Source organism: Dromaius novaehollandiae, chromosome 3 (assembly GCF_036370855.1).
Source record: "Dromaius novaehollandiae isolate bDroNov1 chromosome 3, bDroNov1.hap1, whole genome shotgun sequence".
Taxonomy (NCBI): domain Eukaryota; kingdom Metazoa; phylum Chordata; class Aves; order Casuariiformes; family Dromaiidae; genus Dromaius; species Dromaius novaehollandiae.
Genome location: NC_088100.1, coordinates 26,168,117 through 26,192,277, shown reverse-complemented (window position 1 = coordinate 26,192,277; position 24,161 = coordinate 26,168,117). Strand labels below are relative to the sequence as shown.

General features: G+C 35.0%; 2 protein-coding genes across 9 annotated transcripts in view; one reads left to right on the top strand and one right to left on the bottom strand.

Moving 5' to 3' along the window:
• ANGPT2 (angiopoietin 2) overlaps nucleotides 1-1,578 on the top strand; it is a 49,853-nt gene extending 48,275 nt beyond the window's left edge. For both annotated transcript variants that reach the window (XM_026097026.2, XM_026097025.2), the window contains one exon: nucleotides 1,151-1,578. In XM_026097026.2, coding sequence (XP_025952811.1) covers nucleotides 1,151-1,311 — 161 coding nt within the window. In that variant the 3' untranslated portion in view covers nucleotides 1,312-1,578. The remainder of the gene's footprint in view (nucleotides 1-1,150) is intronic.
• The window catches only part of MCPH1 (microcephalin 1), a 147,786-nt gene that overhangs the window by 98,178 nt on the left and 25,447 nt on the right, over nucleotides 1-24,161 (bottom strand). For 5 of the 7 annotated variants that reach the window (XR_010388216.1, XR_003258697.2, XR_010388217.1 and 2 more), the window contains 3 exons: nucleotides 12,806-12,843; nucleotides 9,817-9,979; nucleotides 4,766-4,843 (listed from right to left, as the gene is read on the bottom strand). Coding sequence is in view for 4 of the 7 variants with exons in the window: in XM_026097021.2 (XP_025952806.1) it covers nucleotides 4,766-4,843; nucleotides 9,817-9,979; nucleotides 12,806-12,843 (279 nt within the window). In the remaining 3 variants the exon portion in view is untranslated. Of the gene's footprint in view, nucleotides 1-2,448; nucleotides 3,503-4,765; nucleotides 4,844-9,816; nucleotides 9,980-12,805; nucleotides 12,844-24,161 lie in introns of those variants that run through there. The other 2 variants (XM_026097022.2, XM_026097023.2) reach the window with 2 other exon arrangements.

The following is a 24,161-nucleotide window of genomic DNA, read 5'->3' as shown; positions in this document are numbered from 1 at the left end:
TAGAAACTCAGCTGGTCAGTGAAATGATTCCTGATTCTTTATGCATAAAAACCTTCCCTAACTATCCAAAGGCAAAGAAAACATTATATTGGCTCTTGAAGGAAAAGAAACAAAAAACCAAAAAGCCTTCACCTGCTATATACAGTACAGGTCACAGGTTAAATGACAATCCATACATTTAAGCTACACCATAATTTATGGAGCATCTACATTTTTCTAATGATGGTTCACTTGTTATTGGAGTTTTAGGTGATATTTTCTTAATCTTGAACCAGACAACTTTCTAGAATTCTAGAAGTCCAGAATTCCACATTCTGAGATATAAACACTGCTTTGTAAATTTGATTTCTCTTCCTGTTATCTCTTAAGCAATGATTTGATTCCCTATACCACTAGGTGCAAATGCAAACTGCAAAGGCAGTTTCAGTTTATCCAAAAGGATAACTGGATTACTGCCCTATAAAACAGGACACACATTATCACCATCATAATAGAAGTATAAAATATTATCTTATTAATAAAAACAAATTTTCTTTATGACCCACTAACAGGTCAGGACCACAAAGACGCTGCTTTTTTCTCCTTTTCCTTCTTACCAAGTTCAGCTGTTTCAGCACAGAGAGGTTTTGAATTGATCTGCATACAGAATTGAAACAGAAAACTGAATTAATCCTCTTAAAAAAAAAAGAAAAAATATTAAGAAGTGTAGAGTTTAAATGTGTGAAGGACATAAGTTTATCAAAAAGCAGATGAAAAATAAAGAAGATCCAGCATCATTAAAGTCGAGGCCAAGTTCTGCCCTCAGATTGTCAACATTAATCTTTGATATTGATGATGATTTAACCTTGATTAACAACTTCCCTTTCAACTTTAAACTCCTATGGCTAGCTCTGTATTAAATAAGCTTCAAGAATATGCAGTTAATATATAAATACATTTCCTTATTGAGTTTGAGGCAAATATTTTATATTGACACTTCCAAATCACAAGTATGAAAAATAGGTTTTAGATTTCTTTCTCATTTCTGGACAAAGTGTTAACACCTTCTCATATGTTTTATGTATGTATGTATGTATACATACACATACAGTTCTGAAAACTACCTGAGCTGATATTTTCATCTGCTGATATTTTTTTTTTGGTCTTGCAGGATGGTGGTTTGATGCATGTGGTCCTTCTAATCTCAATGGAATGTATTATCCGTTACGACAGAACAACAACAAGTTTAATGGTATCAAGTGGTACTACTGGAAAGGGTCAGGATACTCTCTCAAAGCCACAACTATGATGATTCGACCAGCAGATTTCTAAATGCTTTTGCATTCTTACATGAATTATGTATTGTATAGTCTTCAAGGACTTCATTTGCCAAGCACATAAGCACACATCTGCAACTTGTTTCATTTTCAAGCCCAGAAAACATGCGCTAGTGTTCTGAAGGGATCAGTTCATTCCGATTCTTGAATTGCAGTAGCCTCGATCAGCTAAAGCTCGTATTATTCATGTCTAAAGCATGAACCTGATATAACAGTGAATTGGCCAAAAGACTGAATAAAAAGAACATCCAAGAAACTGTCAGACAGCTTAAAGGACTCTGTTTTATTGATCATTTATGTATGTGTTAGTAAATAACTGGAACTGTGAAAAATATCTAAAATAGTTTTAGAAATATGCCTTTTGCTTCATCGCTGAACTTTAAACATTACTCTAATATAAAACACTTAACTAGATCTAGATCTATTTATCTCTCCATGTCATGTTTGCTGTTTATGTACATAAAAAATATACTGTCCTGTAATTAGCTCTATACCATAGTTAAAGAATATATTCTTTCTCCTATAGTTCCCTAAACTTCTTACACGTATTCAGGGATTTTTTTTCCAATAGCCTGTATTACTTAACAAGGGATAAATAGCATTTTAGTACTTTGCATTCATTCTTGGGAAATATCATGCTAAAAAAAAAAAAAAAAAAGAAAAAGAAAACACCATTTCTTTCAGTTTAAACTTATTATAGTCACTATCTTTAAGCTACAAAAATCCCTGCAAGTTATAGTATGTGTTTCCTTTTATATTATTATGAAGATCGCACTTTCCTTGTCATTTAACTGTAAAATACTTGACAAGTATTACATAAAACTGAGACAACGGCATTAACACCAGATGTCCAGTTGTCTATGACAATCAATTTTCACCTGGTGCTGTAGTCCATTTATACCTTTTGTACAACTAAATTATCTAAAAAAAATATGCATGTGCTTTGATGCAATTCAATTTCTGCTCATGTATTAAGATAAAAATTGCTACATATGAAAAAGAAGAAAAAAACTGAAAGTAAGGGTCTTATGTTTTTTTTCTTCCAGTGAGGTTAGCACTTCTTCCTGGAAATTCTCTGTGAAGAAGATAGGCCCTCAATGTATGATACAACATGAATAAATGACACCACCAGGGGATTTTTGCATTTTTTATTGTATGCTTTAAAAATGTGTATTGTACACTGCAGTTCAGATTCAGAAGATATTCTTCATAAACCACACAAAATAATTTTGTAGAGATTTCTCCCCAAATTAAATTCAGGTTTTAATTCTCATGCTTCATCTTAGCCTTGAAGTAATAATTTTGGAAATTTTATTTTCAACAGATGACTGAATTAGTTGTAAGACAAGAACATATCTCATACCAAAGAACAACAACAAAAAAACAACTTGGACACAAAGTTTCTGGCAGCTTACTTACCAAAAGGTATTATATCTTAAAAGCATTAAATGATTTTGAAAAAGGTGGAAGAACACTCTTCATTTCATATTGACAGTCATTAAAGTTGCTGTCCAAGAGTACCCTAATGTTTGGAACAACACCATTCTTTCTCACTGAATATGTGTAATGTCAGCATTACCAAAACGTAGCAGAGACAAAAAAATACTTCTAGTACTACTTCATGATATCACTTTAAATAAACCTAATGAATGTAAATTAAGAGTCATCCTCTGAAGAATTGTATAAAATCTCAATATATTGAAGATGACTATTTAATAACATTGTCCCCAAGTCTCTGCACAACTTGATCTAATTAGACCTGCTTTGAGCAGGAGGTTGAACTAGATGACCTCCAGAGGCCCCTTCCGATCTAAATTATTCTGTTTCTATAACATTTAAGAGAAATATTTAGACTAGATTACTTTATTTCCTGTTTTTTTCCTGCATTTACTCAGAGAACTACAGAAAATACTACACAAAATATTTTACATTCATTCATGCTCAAATAATAATAACTGTAAAAATAAGACATCTGTTAGAGTAAGAGAATGACTCCAGAGGGAATGACTGGAAAGGTGCTGGAATTATCACTTGGATATTGACTTTGTCTCTCTACAAAAGCAGCGCACTGCAAACAGAAGTGATGCAAGTTCTCAGCACAACCAAAACCTCTCTCAGTTTTATCTTCTCACCATCTCCCAAGTCCCCCCTTCTTCTGCTGTAAGGATAAATGTTGTAAACAGAATCTGAAAAACAACACCAGCAGCAATCACCTCCAAAGAATGGTATGTAAAACTAAGCAGTTACCGATAACATACATAGTTATTAGACAACGTGGTCTGAGAAGAAATAGAAAACAACAAACGGCTTAATCTGAAGCACTGGGTTTTTCCCCCCTTTTTCTGCTCCTTATTTATTGTCCACATTAAGCTTTGCCATTCTTGAAGTATTTGCTATGCAAAAAAAATCCACTCCCACCCTTTAGAAAAAATACTACATTATAGTGGATGATTAATTTTTCTGGGCTCATTTCAGAATAACTGTTACATTTTCCCTATGCTTTGAGAACATACCGCTTATAACCAAGGAATAAAGTCTTCATCTTGAATGTGTAAATTTACATAAATCATAGATTTAGAAGGAAAGTTAAAAATAACAAGTTCTTGAAGTTAATAAAATTATAGTAAAAAGGAAGTCCAATCCCCCCTTAAATGTTCTTTCTTCAAAGCATCTGTGAAGCTTTGTGAAATGAATAGCAGATAAAAATACATTTATGCAGCTGCTACAGAGCAAGAAAAATTATGAAGTCTTTTTGACAAAACTGTCAGAGTTATTGACCACTAATCTGGTAAAATTCTACTTGTTCAAAATCCAAAATAAAATTTCTGTTTAATCAATTACAACACATGGAGTGAAGATACACTTGGATATAACCCAGATCTATAAGTAATCAACAAAAACAACTTCCCTGCTCGCATTTCCAGAGCAGACAACCATGCCTCCACATACAGACTTCTGTACTAGTTTGCTGTTCATTACTTCAGAATGAGCATTCAACATGGAAAAAATGCACCATTTTATTCACTTCACAGTTTTAGAAGCCCACAGTAATTTTACATTCCCAAAGTCACTTAAGGGAAAAAATAACAACATAAGCAGCAGCTGGACTAATATTGAGTCCATAACCTGACACACCTTCCTATTATGGGAAAACATGCCTCTCCAATTTATATACAAGTACAGATAGAAATAAAATATACCATAAGTAAATTAAAGGATATTTATACTTAAATTAAAAGAAAAAAGTTATTCAAAGGTTAATCAATGAATCAATCTGTTGCGAAAGGTTTTGCACACACTTTGAAATAGCGGATAGAGGAAAAAATAACATTTTCTTTAATGGAATATTTTTTCTAGTAAGCATTCTTATTCACAACCTATTTACAGGGCCAATCATTTTTAAGAAAAACAAAAGAATGTCCACAAATATAAAGGGCAATTTAACTTACAGGAGCAGCAGGGAAGTTGGATGATAGCTCATACGGTTCCTCTGAGATCCAGTGGCCCAATTCCAAAGACCATAGAACCTAAAATAAATTAAGTGGTAAGTACAACTCTCATTACTTCCAAAAGAGTAAACTTTCTGCATGTGTAATAAGAATTAACAGTGCAGTTACAACAGTTGTTTTTTATATTTCATTTACCAAAACCAAATGATTTCCCAAACCCTCCCCCCCAAAAAATCAAGCAATTGGAAAGTTACAAATTTTACAATTGAAACACAACATTAAAAATACCACAGTCATATTTGCTTGTGGAGCTACATTAATTGTCAAAAGTCTTGGAAGCCAGGCTATTAGAAAAGTCAACTTCTAATGCAGCTCAGAACACTGTTGGCCTTTTTTGCCATGAGGGTGCATTGCTGGTGATAAACTTGTGGTCCGCCAGGACCTCCAGGTCCTTCTCTGCAAAGCTGCTTTCCAGTAGGTCAGCCCCCAGCCTGTACGGGTGCATGGGGATATTTCCTCCCTAGAGGCAGGACTTGGCACTTCCCTTTGTTGGATTTCAGCAGGTTTCCCTCTGCCCATCTCTCCAGCCTGTCGAGGTGCCTCTGAATGGCAGCACAGCCCTCTGGTGTATCAGCCACTCCTCCCAGTTTTGCATTATCTCCAAACTTGGTGAGGGTGCACTCTGTCCCACCATCCAGGTCATCGATGAAGACGTTAAACAGTATCAACCCCTGGGGTACTCCACTAGCAACTGGGATTATGCAAATATTGTCTATAACTCACATTACATACGTAAGCCAGAAGAAAAGCAACTCCAATTCATTCTCTCCTGTACATATTCTATATATAGAACATATTCTAGATTACAAAAAGAGGTTGCTAGAAATGCAGAGCATTGACTGTCTGGAAAATATATGATCATCTGCGTTCAACTTAGCTTAAACTGTGGATGGTCATGATTCTTGGAGAGCAGCAGTCCTAACACTTAGATTTTTGTGACTCCCATCAAGGCCATCACAAGATGGGTAACAACAACAGTGGCGGGAAAAAAAAATTAACTTTTTCCCTCCATACGGATTGCTCATATCTACAAATTGAAAACTGAGGCTATATTAAGACATTCCCTCTGCCTGTCACAGAAATAGTTCTCTATCATATCAATATATAATGAACAAATGAACATGGTAGTTGAACTATTATCTCATTTGTAGGGATCTTCACTCATTTTATCTACTACTTGAAATAGTTGTATTTTCAATTACTGAAATACAGTGTTTTCCTAAGACTTTCTAAAAACACTCCATCCAGGATTTTTACTGGGTTGATCTTTTAAATTATTCTTGAAAGCAATTTATCATTATAAATTGCAGCTAATAGACTAAAATATTAAAAGAAAACTTTATGAAGAGTGCTCAGAGATAATGCCTCAGGGAGCAGAAAACACTGTCTTTATAAGAAATGGAAAAAAAATTTAAGTTCGTATCATGGGGCTATCCTTAAACCTATAAATTTTCCTATTAATTTCTAGATAGTTTAAGATCTGAAACACAGATAGAGTCTAATGGAAGGGGAGTTGATTCTCTCCCCAGTGGCTTCGGTGTCAGTTGAGCAATAAACTCCAAAACAGGTAATAAGAGACTGACAAATTCTTTGCATGTATTGTTCACTGTCACACAATTGAGCAACTTTCCCCTTTTAGGGATATCTGAGCTCCCCAACAACTTTCCTGTAGCTCCCACCCATTTGGCAATCCCTAAATACAATTCAAATAACTGTTCTTACCTGCTAATGAGAGAGCACAATTCATGTACTCAAAAACAACCCCCCAATACCCTGCTGTTTAAGCAATAAGTAGCATTAAGTGCACAAGAAGATACTTCCAAAAATGGCATACATGGAATTAGAAGGTAAATCCCTGTGTTTTGCATAATTCTTCCTCTGGCAATCACATTTTGCCTAAACAGTTCTCTAGCCATTTCAAATAGATCATGTCTGTTCCTTACTGTTAGCATAGCCATGCACTATTAAACTTAGTCATTATTCACCTTAAAACAAGCTGAACTTCATTGGTGCATGAAATTACTTCTATGCTTGATTTACAAATAACTGAAATATTTTGTAATTTTTTGATTCTTTTGGAAGAAGATGCCGTATAAGTCTATTTATTATTATGTATCATTAAAATTCTAAAATTTTTGGCACATAAAATTTGGGAAGCAGTATTACAAAACGTTTCACTTGGACAAAAATTAGCATAATAGATAATAAGCATGATATATTTATCCTTTACAACTGTACAGACTACTTAATGAAACAAGAAGACGTAACAGACTGATTATAACCCAGTACTTTAAATCTCATTTTCCTAAATACAATTTGGCCATCTTATAACAACTTTCTATAAAGATCTCTTTTGCCCAAATTCTGTTGCTACAAGAAGCAAATTGCAAAGTGAATTTTTAAAGCAATCGCATAATTATCAAGAATAAGTCTTTGGTCAAAAGTAGCCTATGCTTGATGACTTTCAGGGACAGAGCAAACTCCTACATAGACTGCTGCAAAAGTTGGTGCTTTGTGTGACCAAGGAAGTGATGTTTTACTTGTGTGGGGAAGGAAGATGCTCAGTATTGCAGGCTATTGGAAGTAAACAGCTTTTTTTTTGCTGTTAATGAAAAGCAGTACATCTCCAAACTTACTGTTGAACTTTATTATTACAAAAATTCAGAGAATAGAATGTTTACTTTTAGAAAATATACAACTGAACGTTTGAAAATGCAACAGCTGTACAAAAAGAGAAACTACTTCTGTAATCATTATAAGCACACCAAATCTAAAAGTAAGAGTTAAGGACATTAATAAATATGACCTTTTAAAAAAAGCATTTGAAACATACAATGCATTGCTCTATGTAGCTAAGGCAAATATAGTAACTTCTTAAAAACATTCAGTTAAGACTGCAACTTAAGATTTTAACATACAAATTTTAAGGTGGGATTTATTCATATTTTTTACAATTAAATAAGAATATTGAGATCTGTTAGCTCTATACTTACAGCTTTATACAGTTATTGCAAAAAAAGGAGCAACTTGTTAATCCAAGCCATTTCTCTTTTAATCACACAGTGAAAAATCAACTTTCACAGAACCAAGAAAGTTGAAGCTTTTAACGCAATTCTTTCTTAGAGACATACTTCGTGAAAATTGTTTCTTCATAAATAAATCTTGAGCAGGAACAGATGTACCATGCTCTATAATATATACCTCATGTCCATATAGTAACCAAAATGTCCGTACCAAGAGTAACTGGCAAACAACCCAAGTCGATTAAAACATAAACCCAAAAGATTAGTTATGTTTAAGTAATCTCATTTCATTTTACAGGCCAATTTTGCAGTAATAACCTCTATCAATCCTTGTAGTATTTACAGAATCTTGTTTAGAAATGAATTTTGTTTATCTGAACAAAAGATGGATTAATGCCTATCATGGGTCTGGAATTGAGTACAGAGGCACTGTATCTACTTTCTTAGATTAAAAGGAAATGAGATACAGAGTTCATGAACAGGTCCTGCAGTAAATAATTAGGTCACCACTCACTAAAACATTCAGAGTTTTCATGAACACAAAAAAGCTTGCTTCTGACTTCAGTAAAGAATTTTTCAAACTGTATTTTCATAGAAGCACTAAAAAAAAGCCTCAAAATCATGTAAGACCAAAACAAGGCACAGTTTGCAATATTCTTGAGGGAACTACTTTTTCTTGTTAAGCCACTAATATCCTTTTATTCAGTACTTCTTTAGGATGTGGAAAAGGAATAAAGAAAAATAATAATACTTCAGATGTATGATTGTGATGAGTCCAATGGTACCCCATAGGAATTATTCCAAAGCAGAAGAGATTTTGGCTTCGCTACCAGTCAACACTGGTCTAGCAAAGGGCACATTGATGTTTTTGCCATAGAGTGGTTCATAAAAATGACAAGTCATGGCAGTGCATAAAACAAGCAATGAAATTCCAGAACACCAATTGTCAGAGTACTGATTATCCAAATACTGCCTTGTGTACAAAAGATAGGAAAACCCAAAGGATACCATAACAGCTTTCTTCAGATAACTACATATATATCATATTGGGCCAACTTTTTCACACTGGTTCAGACAAATATTTTGTAAACAAAAAGGCAACAATATTTATTTTGTTTTCAGCCCAATAACTAATTTTTAAAGTATTTATGAGAAAAATGAAAGAAACAACCCTTATTATAATATAATATAATAACCCTGTTATTCTACAACCCTTTTCTGTATCAGATGGGATTTTTATGGAAATAGCTGTTCAACAGCTATGTTTTGCAACTTTGGGAATATGAAGAAAGCAGAGAAACTGTCTGTAGGAATGGCTGGCAATTGACCAGTATAATCACAGCAAGTAATTCATTATTATCTTGTCTTTACGGGAACAGTCTGGTAACTTTATGTGATAGTCCACAAGAAATTCTGAGGATATACAGTGATTATTTGATCCAGACATTTGGTGAAAAAGAGTTTTTACCACTGCTCAGCAAAATATCTAATAATACCCCTACATTTTTACCAGTGTTGAACAAAACTATGTTTCAGAACAGAAGTATATTAAATAAATATAAAAAAGTCAACCTGATATATTATTCCTATTCAGAATCTGTATCTTGGCTAATGTCGAGCAGAAATGATTTGTCTAGGCATTAATCTATCCAGAAATAATACCTGTGACATGATTTTTTTATCCATCTGCAACAGATGTTGAGACTTTAGGCATTTCCAAATTACACACTGAAGTGCAATTATAAGAAAACGTTGTTAGATTAAGTAGCAAAAGACAGTCAGTCATGGTAACACAGAGCTTCACAGAGACAAGTTTCCTCTAGCTGAGCTATCTATTTAGGTAAGCCCAAGTACCCAAACACTGCACCACTGTAGGCAGTATGGACACACACGGTTATACAGTTGATAGTTCAGCTACAAAAAATAAACTTACTCTATTTTGCAGTAAAATTGAAGTATATTTCTTACCCATTCATAAGAAACGATCCAACATCCACGAGCAATTCCCAGCATAACATTCAGGGTGCGACGAGGACTCCCTGCAACTACATGACTTGTTGTTTCGCATACATCATCTGAGAACAAAAAGTCTCCAAGTTTATTCACTACCTGAATTATGGTATTTTGTTTTCTAAAAAGAAGAAAAGGGAAAAGCATACAATATTGAATGAATATACACAATTATAAAAGTATATACACACACAACACCGAGATTAACTCAAACTTTCTTACATTATTTCTACCTCTTCCTTACTCACTCACCCCTTATCTTTTTTCCTCCTGCAGCCTTTACCCATTTTCTAGCCATAAATTCATTAGTCTTAACCCAAAACCTGAACAGAATGTCTGTCATCTAGTTGTATCTACTTGTATATCAAAATTCTTTTGTTCCCTACATCTATATTGTCTGCTTAAATAGAAGCTTTTTGAATTAGAAATTTTCATATTGTTTGTGTACAGTGGCTAGTACAAGAGAGCTTCATTCACAGTTGCTTCTAGACTACTGTCACCAAAAGTACTGCATGAAACATAACCATCTAGACAAAGCTTTCTGAATGTATCATTAGGAAGTATCAGATTTTCAGCATCTGCATAAAATGCCATGCATCTAAATTTAAAGCAAAGTCTTAAAGTTTTGGCTTTCTAGCTATACATCTGAGCTAGTATTTTAGTGAAATTCACTTATCCTTAAAAAAATAAAAAATTACCTCCATATAAATTGCCATATACAGAATGGTCACCTCTATCTAGAATCCTAAGTTAACTCCTCTGCATAGCTATACTGAAGCATGTATCATCACAAAAACAGTGAGATCTTGGTATCCCTAGAGAATAGCTGCTGCACAAGAACAATTTACTACTGAAGATCTGTGAATGAAAGCCTGATTCCCTTGGATTCTCTGTTCCCTGTCTGACTTCTTGGAAATGTCTGTGGCATTCTACACAAGAGCAAGTAATTAAGCACAACCTTGAATGAAGTCACATCTAACAAAATGGTGATCCTCTCCGGTAAAACAGCAAGTTAAATCACTGACGTAACATGAGCACACTCCGAACACCTCCTCAAGCCTCTGGGACAATTTTATTCTTGCTATGTATTTCTCCACCAAAAGTAACTCAGTTAAAAAAAGCTCCAAAAATACACTAGCTAAAGCAAACACTACACAGGGAATCCAGCAACTTTTTCAAAAAAATAAGTTTCAAACAAAAAATGAATAGTAAAAACAGACAGCTTCACACAAATTAACTTCACACTGAAGTCAAAAGGTGATATTGTATGTGGAGACGCTTAATAATCAAACCACTAAGTTAACTGCCTAACTTCAGACATTCCTAAGAATAAAAGGTCCTGCCATACATCTAAGAGCTAAATGTAACATACCTTACAAATTACAGTGAAAACTCTCAAATTCACAGTTGAGTCAGCTGCAAAAACTGCTGCATGCAAATTCACAGCAAAATTTCACTGAACCTGTGATTCAGTAAAACTGGTAGTTACTGTTGTAAATCACTGAGCAGCAATTAATATAATCTCAAAGCACTATGCCATTAAACCACTGAACTAATGTATCTTGCAACTTAAATTTTAATGAAACACTTTTATAATTGTAGCTACCCGGTAGTAGCTTTTGGCTACTTTTGGCCAATTTGAACATAATTGGCTTTTCTCTGTTGGCTTGTACTTTGGAGGAATGTTTTCAGTTCTTTAATTCTTTCAGAAGCACTTCCTTTCTCTTCACCCACTCACAGGTTGATGAATGCCTACTACTCTAGACAGCCAAAAGCACAATCTTGATGAAAAAGTTATGAAGAACAACAATTGTTATCACCAGACTTTTAAATTATTTAATAAAATAGCAACTGTTTATTAAGAAAAGTCATCACACGAACATTCTTTCAACAAAATATTTTCGCCAGCCCTGCCAGGATTTGTTCTCTTCTTTTATGCAGATCACCGCCTCCGTTTTCCCACTACTCTCATCTACACTGCAGCTATTATCTTTAGCTCTCTCACGGTGATACTGTACTACATGATTTGTGAAGTGCGCTTACAGTCTCAGTGTTACTAGTATCCATTTTTATTAAGCAAAGTATTATTTGTTTTGTTTCTGACCTATAGTATAGTATACTTGGTAACAGCTACTGACATTCACAAAGATTTGTAAAAGACAGCCAGAGTGCTCCTTCTTAGTGCTTACATCTATGCAACTGTCATGATATAATTATTTTTCTTTAAACCTGAAATATTTTGTACAAATATGTTGAGTTTTCAAAAAGAATTCAGAAACTGTAACTAAGCTTACTATGAAATATGGAATTGTGTTTTTGTTGGATGTTCTTTATTTTCTAAGAGTTTTAAGAGAATGATAAGAGCAAGCTAGAAAAATATCAACTCTTCTGCAAATATGCAGTGGCAGCTGCTTCTAATATTTTGCAACTAAAGTAGCTAAAAAGCCTAAAAACTGATATTTCTTCAGCAACTATTTATGTGAAAGAAAACATTTTAAACTGATGTTTCAGATCATAATGACATTTTTTATAAAAACTACTGAAATTCATGTGGAAAAAGCTAATTCTTGGGCTGAAAGTCTGAACCACTTATTGCATAAAACTCCACTTTTTATGCTTCCTTCAGAAAAACTCAAAACTTGCTTAATTTTTTTCTTTTTGATTTTATTCTTTTTGATATTAAGCCCTGTTGAGCTCACCTATGGAAAAACTACTTCTGTCTATACCATAACGACACACATGTACACACACGAGTGTCTACACAGTGTGCAATAGCAGCAAAATATGTATGTGTGTGTTTTCAGCTAGAAGACAGAATGAAATAAAATATTTTAACACATGGTGCATAGACAAATTCTGGGTTTTTTTTTTTTTACACGCATGAAAAGATTAACAACATTCAAGTTTAAATTGTATGCTGACTAGAGTCAAAATGTTTGGTACTTACTCAGAAGACATACTCGTCATAACTAGTGTTCTTGTTGGCTAGACATGTGAAAAAGAAGAGACAAGAAAACATCAAAAATCTGTAAAGTTATTTCTGAAAAAAACCTTAAATTACAAAGCGTTTCATTAAAAGGACTAAACTACTTCATACTTACAGTGTCAGCTGAGGCAGAGGCTGTACTAATTAACATATACACTAAAAATGTTAAATTTCAAGGATAAGGAAGAAAGCCCCTCCATCACATCTGGTATCAAACCATCCAATAGCAAAAAACAAGAATGGAAGTTTCCACCAGTGAGACCAAAACAAAGCAAAGGCTTTCCAGACAGAGATGTCACAAAAAAAGTTTGTTTTTTGACATCTTCCTTTTTCTTCTCAGATAAAAAGGAAAAAGCAGCCTAATTTCAACAAAAACCACCCTTTAGTAAAAGTGATTCCAGTTTATTTCAAAAGAAAGGCAGAAACTGTCTGAGATGGTGAAGAAACAAAAGAATATATTTAAGTTGAATATTTTTAATTTTATTTTGGTGCTGTAGCTCTTTTTTGTGTGGAAATTTCAGTAATGTAAATCTAGGTTTTTAATCAAACATTATTTCACTCCTAAATCTCATCTAGTAAAAAAAAGCTGACTGAGAAATATAATACACAAGGTACACTCAAAGAGTGCACCAGTTCTCAAATTTGCAATTTGGAGATGCCTTAAAAAGCACCTCCCTCCCCAACAGATCCCCCTAGCTTACATGCAAAGTAAGAGTTTTTGTCCCATACAGGTTCTATATACGCATTTTGAGAGTTAACATTATAGAAGTCAGAAGAGAAAGAGGTGTCCTCTAGGGATCAGTGACGAGCATGAAAGCCTCTAGCATGAAGGTAGGACAGAACTTGAATTTTAGCTGCATCAGAGAAATACGTAACTAGACATAACACAATCACCAAAAAAGTCTACATAAGAACAGTGTTTGAAAAGTGTGGCTAAGAATTACTGATAACTACATAAACATACATAGGTATGCATATACAAACATTTTAAGTTTGTAGAAATAGTAGGTCAATTAACTTTTAGGAAGTATTATAAAGCTGTGAAGCAATGCAATTTTAAAAATCAATTTATGAATTCCAAGTTGTTTCCCTGAACATCTACAGCTCTATAAAAAACAAATCTTTCCCGTTTCTCTCCTCTGCCCCACATATTACCACAGCCACAATGGTAAGCTCCCAGAATCTCTCCTAAAATTCTGTTTCCTTTGAGTTCATGTCTTGAGCAGAGAGCACAAAAATATTTTGAATCAACTTACAGCTAGTAGCACAGGCCAAAAAAAGACTAAAGAGGCAACTTTGTTCAGTAATGAATCACAGAACTGAAGATGGAACCTACTCTAATAAAACTCCTCTCTAATCCCTCCTCTCTTATCAGTACAGAAATATTCTCCATTAAGCATTCAAGCAATTTGTCACATTTAAGAAGAACAGAGTTCCTTAGAATTAGCTCTATAGACTAATAGCCTTTAGTTTGCACCATGACTATATAGGTGTTCATCATATTAACAATCTTTGCATAAATAAAACACCGTTTAGATACTCATGACAAGTCAGATATTAAAAACTAGCTGTATACATGCTAGTATTATCTCTTTTGCAGCAATGCTTTGTTCCAAAGATGCTTTAATCAAAAACATCATACAGCGCCAGTAAGATTGCAGGGGGTGGAGAGGGGGAAGGGAGGGTGTCTTTTCCTTAGCTTACACAAACTAATTTCATCCTGAAGCTGGGTAAATTAGAGGAACATAAAATCAGAAGCTATTTAAATCTTGAAGTAAAATAATGTAGCATTTTCAAATAATTTTTAGTTCATGATAAATACACACTTAGAAAACATTACGTAAACTATACAACACTACAGAAGTGAAAATATATAGAATGTGAAAGAATAAAATCTTATTTACAGAATAGAATAAAACTTCACATGAGGAAACTAAAAATGAGAAAAGTGAAAATAAGGTAAGAGAGCTAAGTACTGTAAGGAAGAAGATACAACGCAAGTAGAGAAGCAGTGGGCTACAGTGGAGATACAAACCTGTGGCCTTAAATCTCCTATTTCTTCAGGAAAAATTCTAGGCAATATTATAGCAATGTAAGTTTCAAAATTCCTAACATTACCAGAAATACTTACTGATGATGTCTCAGGCTAACCAAAATTAGTTGTATTCTTAGCCAAAAGACCTTCTACTTCATTACTTTGAACTCCAAAGAAACAGTCACATTTAATAAGTCTTGGAAGCTCCAAGACCTTCATAGTTTCAATTCTGCATTTGAATTTTAGTGGTTAATCAAAAATCCAACTGTTTTGCTTAGCCACTCAAAAAGATCTCTCTCCAGTAAGGGTTCTCCTGGCAGATGGACTGCAATATTGGGCTTTCTGGGTCATACTGGGACAGGTGATTAAAGATGATTAAGTCAGACACAGGGACACAATATACAATAATGAGAACATGCCTCATACTGTCCCAGTACACAAAAAGTTGTTGAAATTTACATAAACTCCCAAAACTTTAAGGGATCCTTGTGGATCTGAGAGCCCATGATTGCACAAAACATGGCTTAAAACCATAGTTTAGCTCTTTACCCAATTTTTCCAGGCTGTAAGCCTCGACTCAAATCTGCAGATTGCTTCAGCATGACCCTGATATTCTCCTTCAGTACCTGAAGTGAAGCCTCACTGCCATCTGAATAAAGCTCTTTGGCTAAAAGTCTGGAATTAATCCACACAAATAACTGCACTAGGTCCTTGGGGCCCCTGTATAGCATGTGCCCCAAATTCAGATCCTGATGCAGCTGTTTAGTTTGAGGAATGTGCAGAAAAACATCCATGCTTGCAACTGAAATGTCAAAAACATTAATGATCAGACCATTAGTTTTGCCAAAACTTTTGTTAACAAAAGCATTACTATAAACAAAGGCCAACAAAGTAGCTTCAGATCCTACAGCTGTTTCCTCAGGTTCAGAGCAGAAACATTTGCTACCTGCAGTTCCTTAATACCTCCATCCTCAAGGTAGTAAACAGACTAGATTCACAGAAATTGGGAAAACCACAGCCTGTCCTGACATTACCCTGAAAAATCAGCTTTTATTAGAACAACACATAGCATAAAGAGTACAGAGTATATCAGAGCACAGTGAATACCGTGCAAATGTCTTCAGTGTTCCTCCTCTGTCAGTGGTCTCAAAGACATTGAAGGATTCAAGAATGCAAAAGGAGGCATACAAAAGGTAGAAACTGGTATACATTTAATGTCTTCCAAACTATTATTCCATCTTCCTTCAAAACAGCATATCTTTAGCAAGTCAGAGGTCATTTGCTAAGCAGACAACATTTTGTTTTACTGCTTCAATAAAGACAAGCTGTCTTCCTTAAGATGATTAGTTACTCATCAGAAAATTTAGCCAAACTATGCTTTAATTTTCAGTTATACATCTTTTAAGTTAATTGCTTTCTCCCCTGCCTTGACATACAATTTTTCTTCTGCACTACTGGTGTCTGTTTTATTTTACATTTTGCTTTATTACAAAATATTTTGAATTAATATTTTCATTTCTGACTAGCAAAAAGACATCTGGTGAGCATCATTATGAATTCTAATGCATATTTGTAGCAGGATTACTATTAATAAAACACTGGAAAAGGTGGTATTAAGTTAAATGGCCCTTTTTATTTATAACTAATCTCCAAATACTAAAAAGCTGCATATTTGTTCTCTAAATCAGAACGCGTTTCTTTCTGAATTATTTTTGGGGGTCTGGAATGTGGACTGTTATAAACTATGTACCTATAGCACACGTTTCAGCTTTCTTTTATGTATTTCTTAAGAGTACTGTTGCATTAATATTTCTTTTTAGAGTCTGCCAACAATCAAATTCTTCCAAGTTATATGACATATAAAACATGCATTTCAATACCTCAAAGGAAACAATATTTCTAAACCTTCCCAATACTTATAACACAATTCAATTGTGTTATACACAACTGAACAGACCTACACCCTACACCCACACCACGAAAGAGACATCCAACTTCAAAATGTGTTCTTTGTTACTGCTAAGTTTCAGCAGGTGTTTCTTGGAGCTGAAGGTCAATTAGAAAAAAAATCATATTGTACAAACTGCTTTTCCAAAAAGTGACTTCAAATTTTGTTTCCCTAGGAATACCATGAGTGATAAAATGAACTAAAAAGTGACCATAAAAAAAATGTCTTTCCATGCTAATCCTTGAGAATAAAACACATTCATGATAAGAATTTACTTGACAGGAATTAATGTTTTACATTCGCCACTGCTTAAATTCTGGCCTAAGTAAATTAGATCTTATTTTGTCTTTGGGACAAGTCCCCAGGCCTCGGATTTTTTCCCCCCCCCCAAGAAAGGATATCAGGCAATACAAATGACTCCTCAAGAATGTACTGTTTACTTCGAATAGTCCTCTAATATGCAGGGCATTCCATGACTTACTGAAGTTGACCTACATCCCAAAAGGAATAATCTTCAACATTCTCTTATACTCAGACATAATCTGTAACAGCATAAAAAGACCTTCACCTTTAGGACTCAACAAGATACCCTATGCGCTTTGGCCCTTAAGCCAGGGATCAAAGACTTTGGGGGGAGGGGAGACAAGGCGTGCATGCAAGTGCGTGTGCGTGCGCATGCAAATTAAGAGTGAGGGAGAATACAGGAGTATTATCCCTAGCCATTTCATATTCTTTCAACTCCTTTTTCCTTTGGCTACCATAGTTCCAACAGATAGTTCTGAGGCTGACTCAGAGCTTACATGTTTGCTTTCAGTCTTTACAGCTGTACTTCAGAAGTCACATTCTTTAGTCCTACTATTACAGGAGCCATAAAACAGAACTATGTGGAGCATGGAAATAATCAGGAATCAGCTTAATTTCACTCTGCTTTTATATACAAAAGTTATAATGAAATTCCAAAGCTTTATGCCTGCTTCTAAGAAACAACCTCTAAATTCCGTTACCTTATTCGATTCATGTAACCATGCGTCACAGTTGACAGTAATTCATAATTGTAGTGAATGATTACTATTCAGTAGTTTTAAACAGTGATTACTCAAAGCTGTAATTTACCTTCTGGCTGGCCTACCTCTCCTTATCAGTTCTTTGATACTGTTATTTTTCTGGATTCATTTGGCTGCAAAGGGAATTTCAACTTTAACTTCCTGACCAAAAATAGGACCTCTGCTTTGATCCTATAGAGATGTGAAAGATGTGCCCATCCTAATCAAATCAATCCTACTATGGGGAAAGATGAAAAAAAAATGTAGGTTATAACACGACAGAAAAATAAAAGTGACATGGCAGGTGCCAGAGTGTCAGAAGTCACTCACTGTCAAGTACTGGAAATAAGGAATCCTATAATCAAGACGTGGGAACCCCTAGAAGTTCTGTGGGCAAGATAAAGGATGATGAACAGCTGTCAGTTCAGACATTCCAGAGTAGCAGTGTCACTTAAAATGTTTACAACTTACTGACATTTTCAGTTTCTAAACACAGCCACAATGGCTAAACACAATAATAAAAAAGTGGTCTTTTTTTAAAAAAAAGTCAACTACAGGTGATGTAAAATTCTGCAGCAAGGGACAGATCTCCCAGCCCTCTGCAACTTCAGTGTACCTGTTTATCTGGCTGTGACCATTAGCAAAACCAGATACTGTCTTTTTTCTGTAGGACAGACAAAGAATAAGGGGGACAGCAGAGTAACAAAGATGTTCCTTCTCACACCTTTGACTGCAATCAGAAAGGTAAAAGTCCATCAGCGTGACATAAAAAGCCAAAAAAGCCAAAAGCCAATGACTACCGTTTCTACAGCAACCGGCAAGCACAGGCAAGAGTGATTCTCATTTTGACTGAAGCCCAAGTCCTTCCAATGAGTAGAGGTTAATGTTTAGCTTGCTGGTTGGTACCACTCAGGAAGAAGCGGCATAGTCCTCAGTTGCCTTTTATTAGTTTTGCCTGTAGACCATATAATGTGAAACTTGAGGAGGCAAAGAGGGAGAGCCTGCCCATGTAAGACAGAAGAGAAGTCCAAGAAGTGGGATGTTAAGGATGAAGAAAGAATCTAAATTAAAACATAGTTAACATAGAAAAAGAAAGCTCAGGTGAAGGAAGGACTCCCTCCCTGTCCAGCCCCCAAAAAGTCACATGGCAGGAGAAAGAGGAACAAGGGTTGTTATAGGGCAACACAGAGTTAAGGAGAAAACTCATACACGCAAGCAGAAATATTTTAAAGACTGCAGTAAAGTAAAAATAAATTCTATCATTAGCACCAAATAGTTTCCAGTGTATACTCACCTTTCCAAATAATCTGTGAGAAGGTCAGGCATAGCTAATTTTTTTCTGCTGAAATCTTAAGCAATATGAAAATTTCCCCCTTTCCCCGAGATTAACAGAAATACAATTAGTGCCCTTCCATCAATAATTTCAGGAAAAATTTAAATATGATGTAATTAAGAGCAAATGTTTCATCTAATTAAACATTAAAATTGGTTTATACTTTTATAACTTCATCTGACTAAGTGAACAATGTGTTCAGACACAACTGAATTATGAGTCTTAAAAAAATTTCCATATGGCTTCAACTGAGACCACCCTGTGAGACAAAAAAAACAATTTACAAAAGAGGGCAACAGTAGAGTAGCTCTAATGAAATGAATGGTGTGGTTTTTAAGCCCTCATCAGCTATCCATTCCATCTCGGTAATGGTGGTTACCACCCATCATGGAAAGAACAGAACAAACCAGGCCTGCCTCTCAGCCACTTCCTTGCAGAGGTCGGGGGCTCAATGACACTGCTCACGATGGGTTTGACATCAGACAGAAGCGACTGAGGCACAAAGAGACAGAGTCCCATTGCACTGGTTGTAGAAATGGAAATCATAAGAGGGAAAGAACCATCTTCAGATCACCTGAACTGTTAAATTAAGTTAACATAGTGAGGTTAATTTGGATAGTTGAAGTCTTCTGAAGATTTCCAGCCAAGCAGCAGGAGAGCCGAATTTCAGATGAATATACTCCTGAACCTCACAGTTTGCAGCCCTCCCTCCCCTTCTCCCCCCAAACACTGGATTTATTTTAGCTATAGATTACGATACAAGATGGCAAACTTCAGTAAATGCTCTGCTAACAAGACTGTAACCCACCTGTGTCAGAGTCAGTCTGAGCTAAAGCCTTACTGCCCTCTAGACAGTAAGATAAGCAACTGAATTGAACAGTACTTATTGAAGGCTTTGATGTGCAGCAGCAATATTATGAAGAGTAAAAGAAAAAAATAATTTCAGCATAGATACAACAAGTTGAAAATAATTAAACCCACTTTGTATTAATTTCTTCTCTAAAAAGCAGCTTATTAAGGAATTTTCATTTCCTAAAGGATTATGAATTAGTCATACATAGACAATTCTTTTGAAAAAGAAATTCTGGAGTGTGTACTTATGATGAACAGTCACAGATTTCAGCATTTCTGATTCTTTATACTAAAGAGATACAACTGTTAAAGAGTAATATGGTACAAGACTTTTCTTCTCAGACTGCATATTAATATTACTGTACCTTTCAGACTTCTGTGAGCTCATACCACAATTCTACAGAGATTACACCTAGAATCCATAAAACGATTTAGACACAGAAAAGAATGAAGGTATTCATTAATTTACTAAAAAAGAGAAACCATTAATGGAAAGATATGTCATATGCTAATGAAACAGAGTTTAGGAAGTCTTTTGTTCAAATTGATTTACAACTATTTTCAAGAGCTGTGAGGATATCACTTAGAAAGCAGTTCCATCAACTAAAGGATTTCCGGCCTATACAGTCATGCCAGGTATCAGTGAGTTTACATAGGATGCTCATTTTTCCAAGAGTTAAATTTCCCAAACAAGAGGATCTAGCCAGCAGTTGCTTTTCCTCCTGGTGGTTTCAGATGCCAAGAGGGAAAATATGCTCAGTTTTATACTGATCTGTTGCCAAGCCAGCTGCAGTCCAGTGGATTATTTGGTTTTGGGGCATGATAGCTATGACCTAGAGCTTTAAACGTAACAGTGTACCAAGGAAACAGAGAACTACTATTTACCAGTAACGAGAGTTAAGTCATACCATACAACATCTTCTTCAGTGAGGCGGACGTGTGTCTCAAGCACTCAAACATGAAGAATATTTTGCCCTCATACTTCCGACAGTCCTTGTGCAGTTTCCCCTCACGATCAGAGCCAGAAAAAGAATTGCATTCATTTCTTGCCCGTAAACCTCTCTTCCACCACCACATCCAAGAATGCCATGGACTTTTAACGAAAAGGACAGAGAAAGTGTAGATGTACTTCAAATAACTTGGGATTTTAGGATTTTCCTTTCTGTGCTTATCTATATATACTTTTCACCACAGTTAGCTCTAACACCATCTCCCATTTGCCTTAAAGTGAAGGAGTCCTAACGAATAGCATCTAGAAGATCATTTTTTACTAAAACACGATGTGTCTCTGAAAGTTTCCATAATTATACAGGTGTTGGAAAAGGGAGATGTAAAACTCCAAGTAGTTATTTTGCAAACATGAATTAAGATGGGGAATCAAAAACACTTGCCTTATGATGGAGTGATTATATTCTGACTTTATGTAAGCCTCCGGACCAAAAAACACCATACCTGCGTATCTTCTGAAAAGAAGAAACACAGGAAAAGTTTTTTTCTTAATTCTATGCAGACAAAACCAAAATCCTCTGTATACTTACGCCACTATTTCTTGAATAAGGTTCTGATAGAGAACCAATATGTAAGTCTGCTAACTGGATAGAAATTCAATGACAACTTTCAGTAAGAATTTGGATGAATTCAGCTCCCTGAATCTTAACCACGCTGCTTGCCAGGATGACAAATTTCAAAGTCAACCACCTCCTACATCAGCAGCATGGTATATCTTTCCAGAGTTTCAAACAGCCATCCAATCAACAGTGTGGACAGCAGGTGCAAGTCTCACCGGGAAGACAGGAAACACTCTCAACTTGAGAGAAGATTGTGCCTTTTGTCATAGAGGGGTATTGACTTTGCTCTCAAATGTTAGTATTACTATAAAATCCAGAGGTTTGGAACAAATGACCACATCTATATTTTGAATATAAAAATGACGTAAGATGCATCTTGCCAGTAGAAACAAACAGTCTTACTGGATTTCAATGTCCCATTCAATGGCTTATTTCAGATGCTCCAAGGCAGCACATTTTCTGCAGTTATGTACAACATTTAATCTTTTTTTTATCACTAGACATTTTTACCTTTCAAAGTTATTGTCCAACAATGCAGTATGCTCAATAACTTGTTTCCCGCCCTTTCTTCAACCCTCAGTATGTTGAGTCAGCTAGATAACTAGTTAAACAACAATCAACTATATAGTTGCCCTCACCTAGATGTTGGTCAGACACTCAATTACTTCATGTAGGACGAGATATCAGCTGAACTTGAAACATTCCAGGATCTAATCAGATTTGCATAAAATTATACCATCCGACATTTGGTCAAAATCCTAGAATTTAACCTTAATGTTAGTCAGTCAAGCACTCGTACAATTCGCAGCTTCACTCGCTCATCTCTGATCCCAGAAGCAATCAATTTGAATAACTCTCCAGACCATAAACAAGCAGGTAGTTCCAACACCATCAATGTTAACTATAAATGAGCTTGAGTGCTCCCACCATGTCTAATTCAGAGTAGTTTAACATTCATTTGCAACTGGAAGTTATTAACATTTTAAGTATCAGTTTTTAAAATACTTATCTAGCTATTCAGTGACTTAAATCCAAATTGAAGGAAAACATAAAATGAGATGTTGTTGAGATGCAATCTGTTTCAATCAGTGCACATTTATGGACATAAAGTCGCTTTCTTGTATTTCTGGCCGGGCACTTCATGTTTTATAGTTGTAGATTTTTCAGGACACTAAAACCTGTTTTGCCATGAACAAAATATTTTTAAAAAGCAGTATGCTGACAACAGGATCCAAAGATGGCTTGTTTCATACCAGCTTCTCCACAGTGTGAGCTGAGATTTTTTTAATAAAAATCTGTCTCTCAAAAATCTCACAAGTTCAGTGTTAAAAATCCAAGATGAATCTGTTTAAAAACAAAACTTAAGGAATTTCAGCTAAGTCTGTGCTGCCTTCTTTGAGAATATATGGTTTTAATTACTTCTTATGATACTTAACTGCTTTCTCACATGGTTAGTTTGCTCTATTCACTCAAAAGACAGTTGTTTCTTAGGGGTTTTCAAATGCAAAATTTATTCCAGTTGCATTTTTAAGTGACATGATACTATTAGGTCCTTAAAAAGAAGTCCACCACCACCCAAACCCCCTCTAAAAACCCCAAACAACTTCTTAGTTGAAAAACTGGCAGTTAACTGGTTATTCATAATGAGTCTCTCTGATCTGTTTAAAGTTTAAAATGTACACATTTGTGATGCATGTGAAAAATGTGGTGATGAATGTAAACATTTTGTGACATTAAGCAATGAAACAAGCACTCAACCTCATACCAACAAATTAACACTACTGAAACACTACTGAGTTTATTTAAATAAATTTTTGTCTTTGTGGTTTTTAGTGATATTGTTGGGTCATCCTTATGCATAGCAGCAAAGAGCAACATATTTAAATCCATGGAATAACTGAAAAATGCACCACAGTATGTAAGGGGTTTATTTCATCCCGGAACACCAGTGGCATCAATTTAGATTTCTAGACCAGGGCAGCCACCTACAGACATTCATAGGTATTAACCCACACCACTTGTTCTTACCAGCTCTGCATGTGAATGATCTGGAACTGTCCTCAGTTTTGAGGCACGACAACCCATAATTTAAAAATTCTTGCATTTAGGGCATTTTCTAAAAATCTACCTTTGCGTGAACATGAATAAGTATTACACTTTAAAACTCTTGATTTTGTTATTAAAAAAAAGCTTGTTCCTGATGCTACTGAGATTTTTTTTTTAAAGTATCACTTATCTTTGCCCAGCATGCCTGAGGTTGCTGTTATAGACTGCTCTGTCTTCACAGCTTTTGTTAGTTTACAAGTAAGAATTTTAGATAACCTTGATTAGAAGTCATGCATGTTAGGATACAATGAGCATGCCTATATAAATAGTACAGATAAAGAATGAAAATATGAGCACTTGTAATCTACAGTTCTGATATAAATGTACCTAAACAAATTCATTCTCTATCTCAACTTCTGCAGAAAACAGACAAAACAAACAACTAAAACTGCATGAGGTTTTGAAGAAAATAAATGCCTAACAACAGCATTG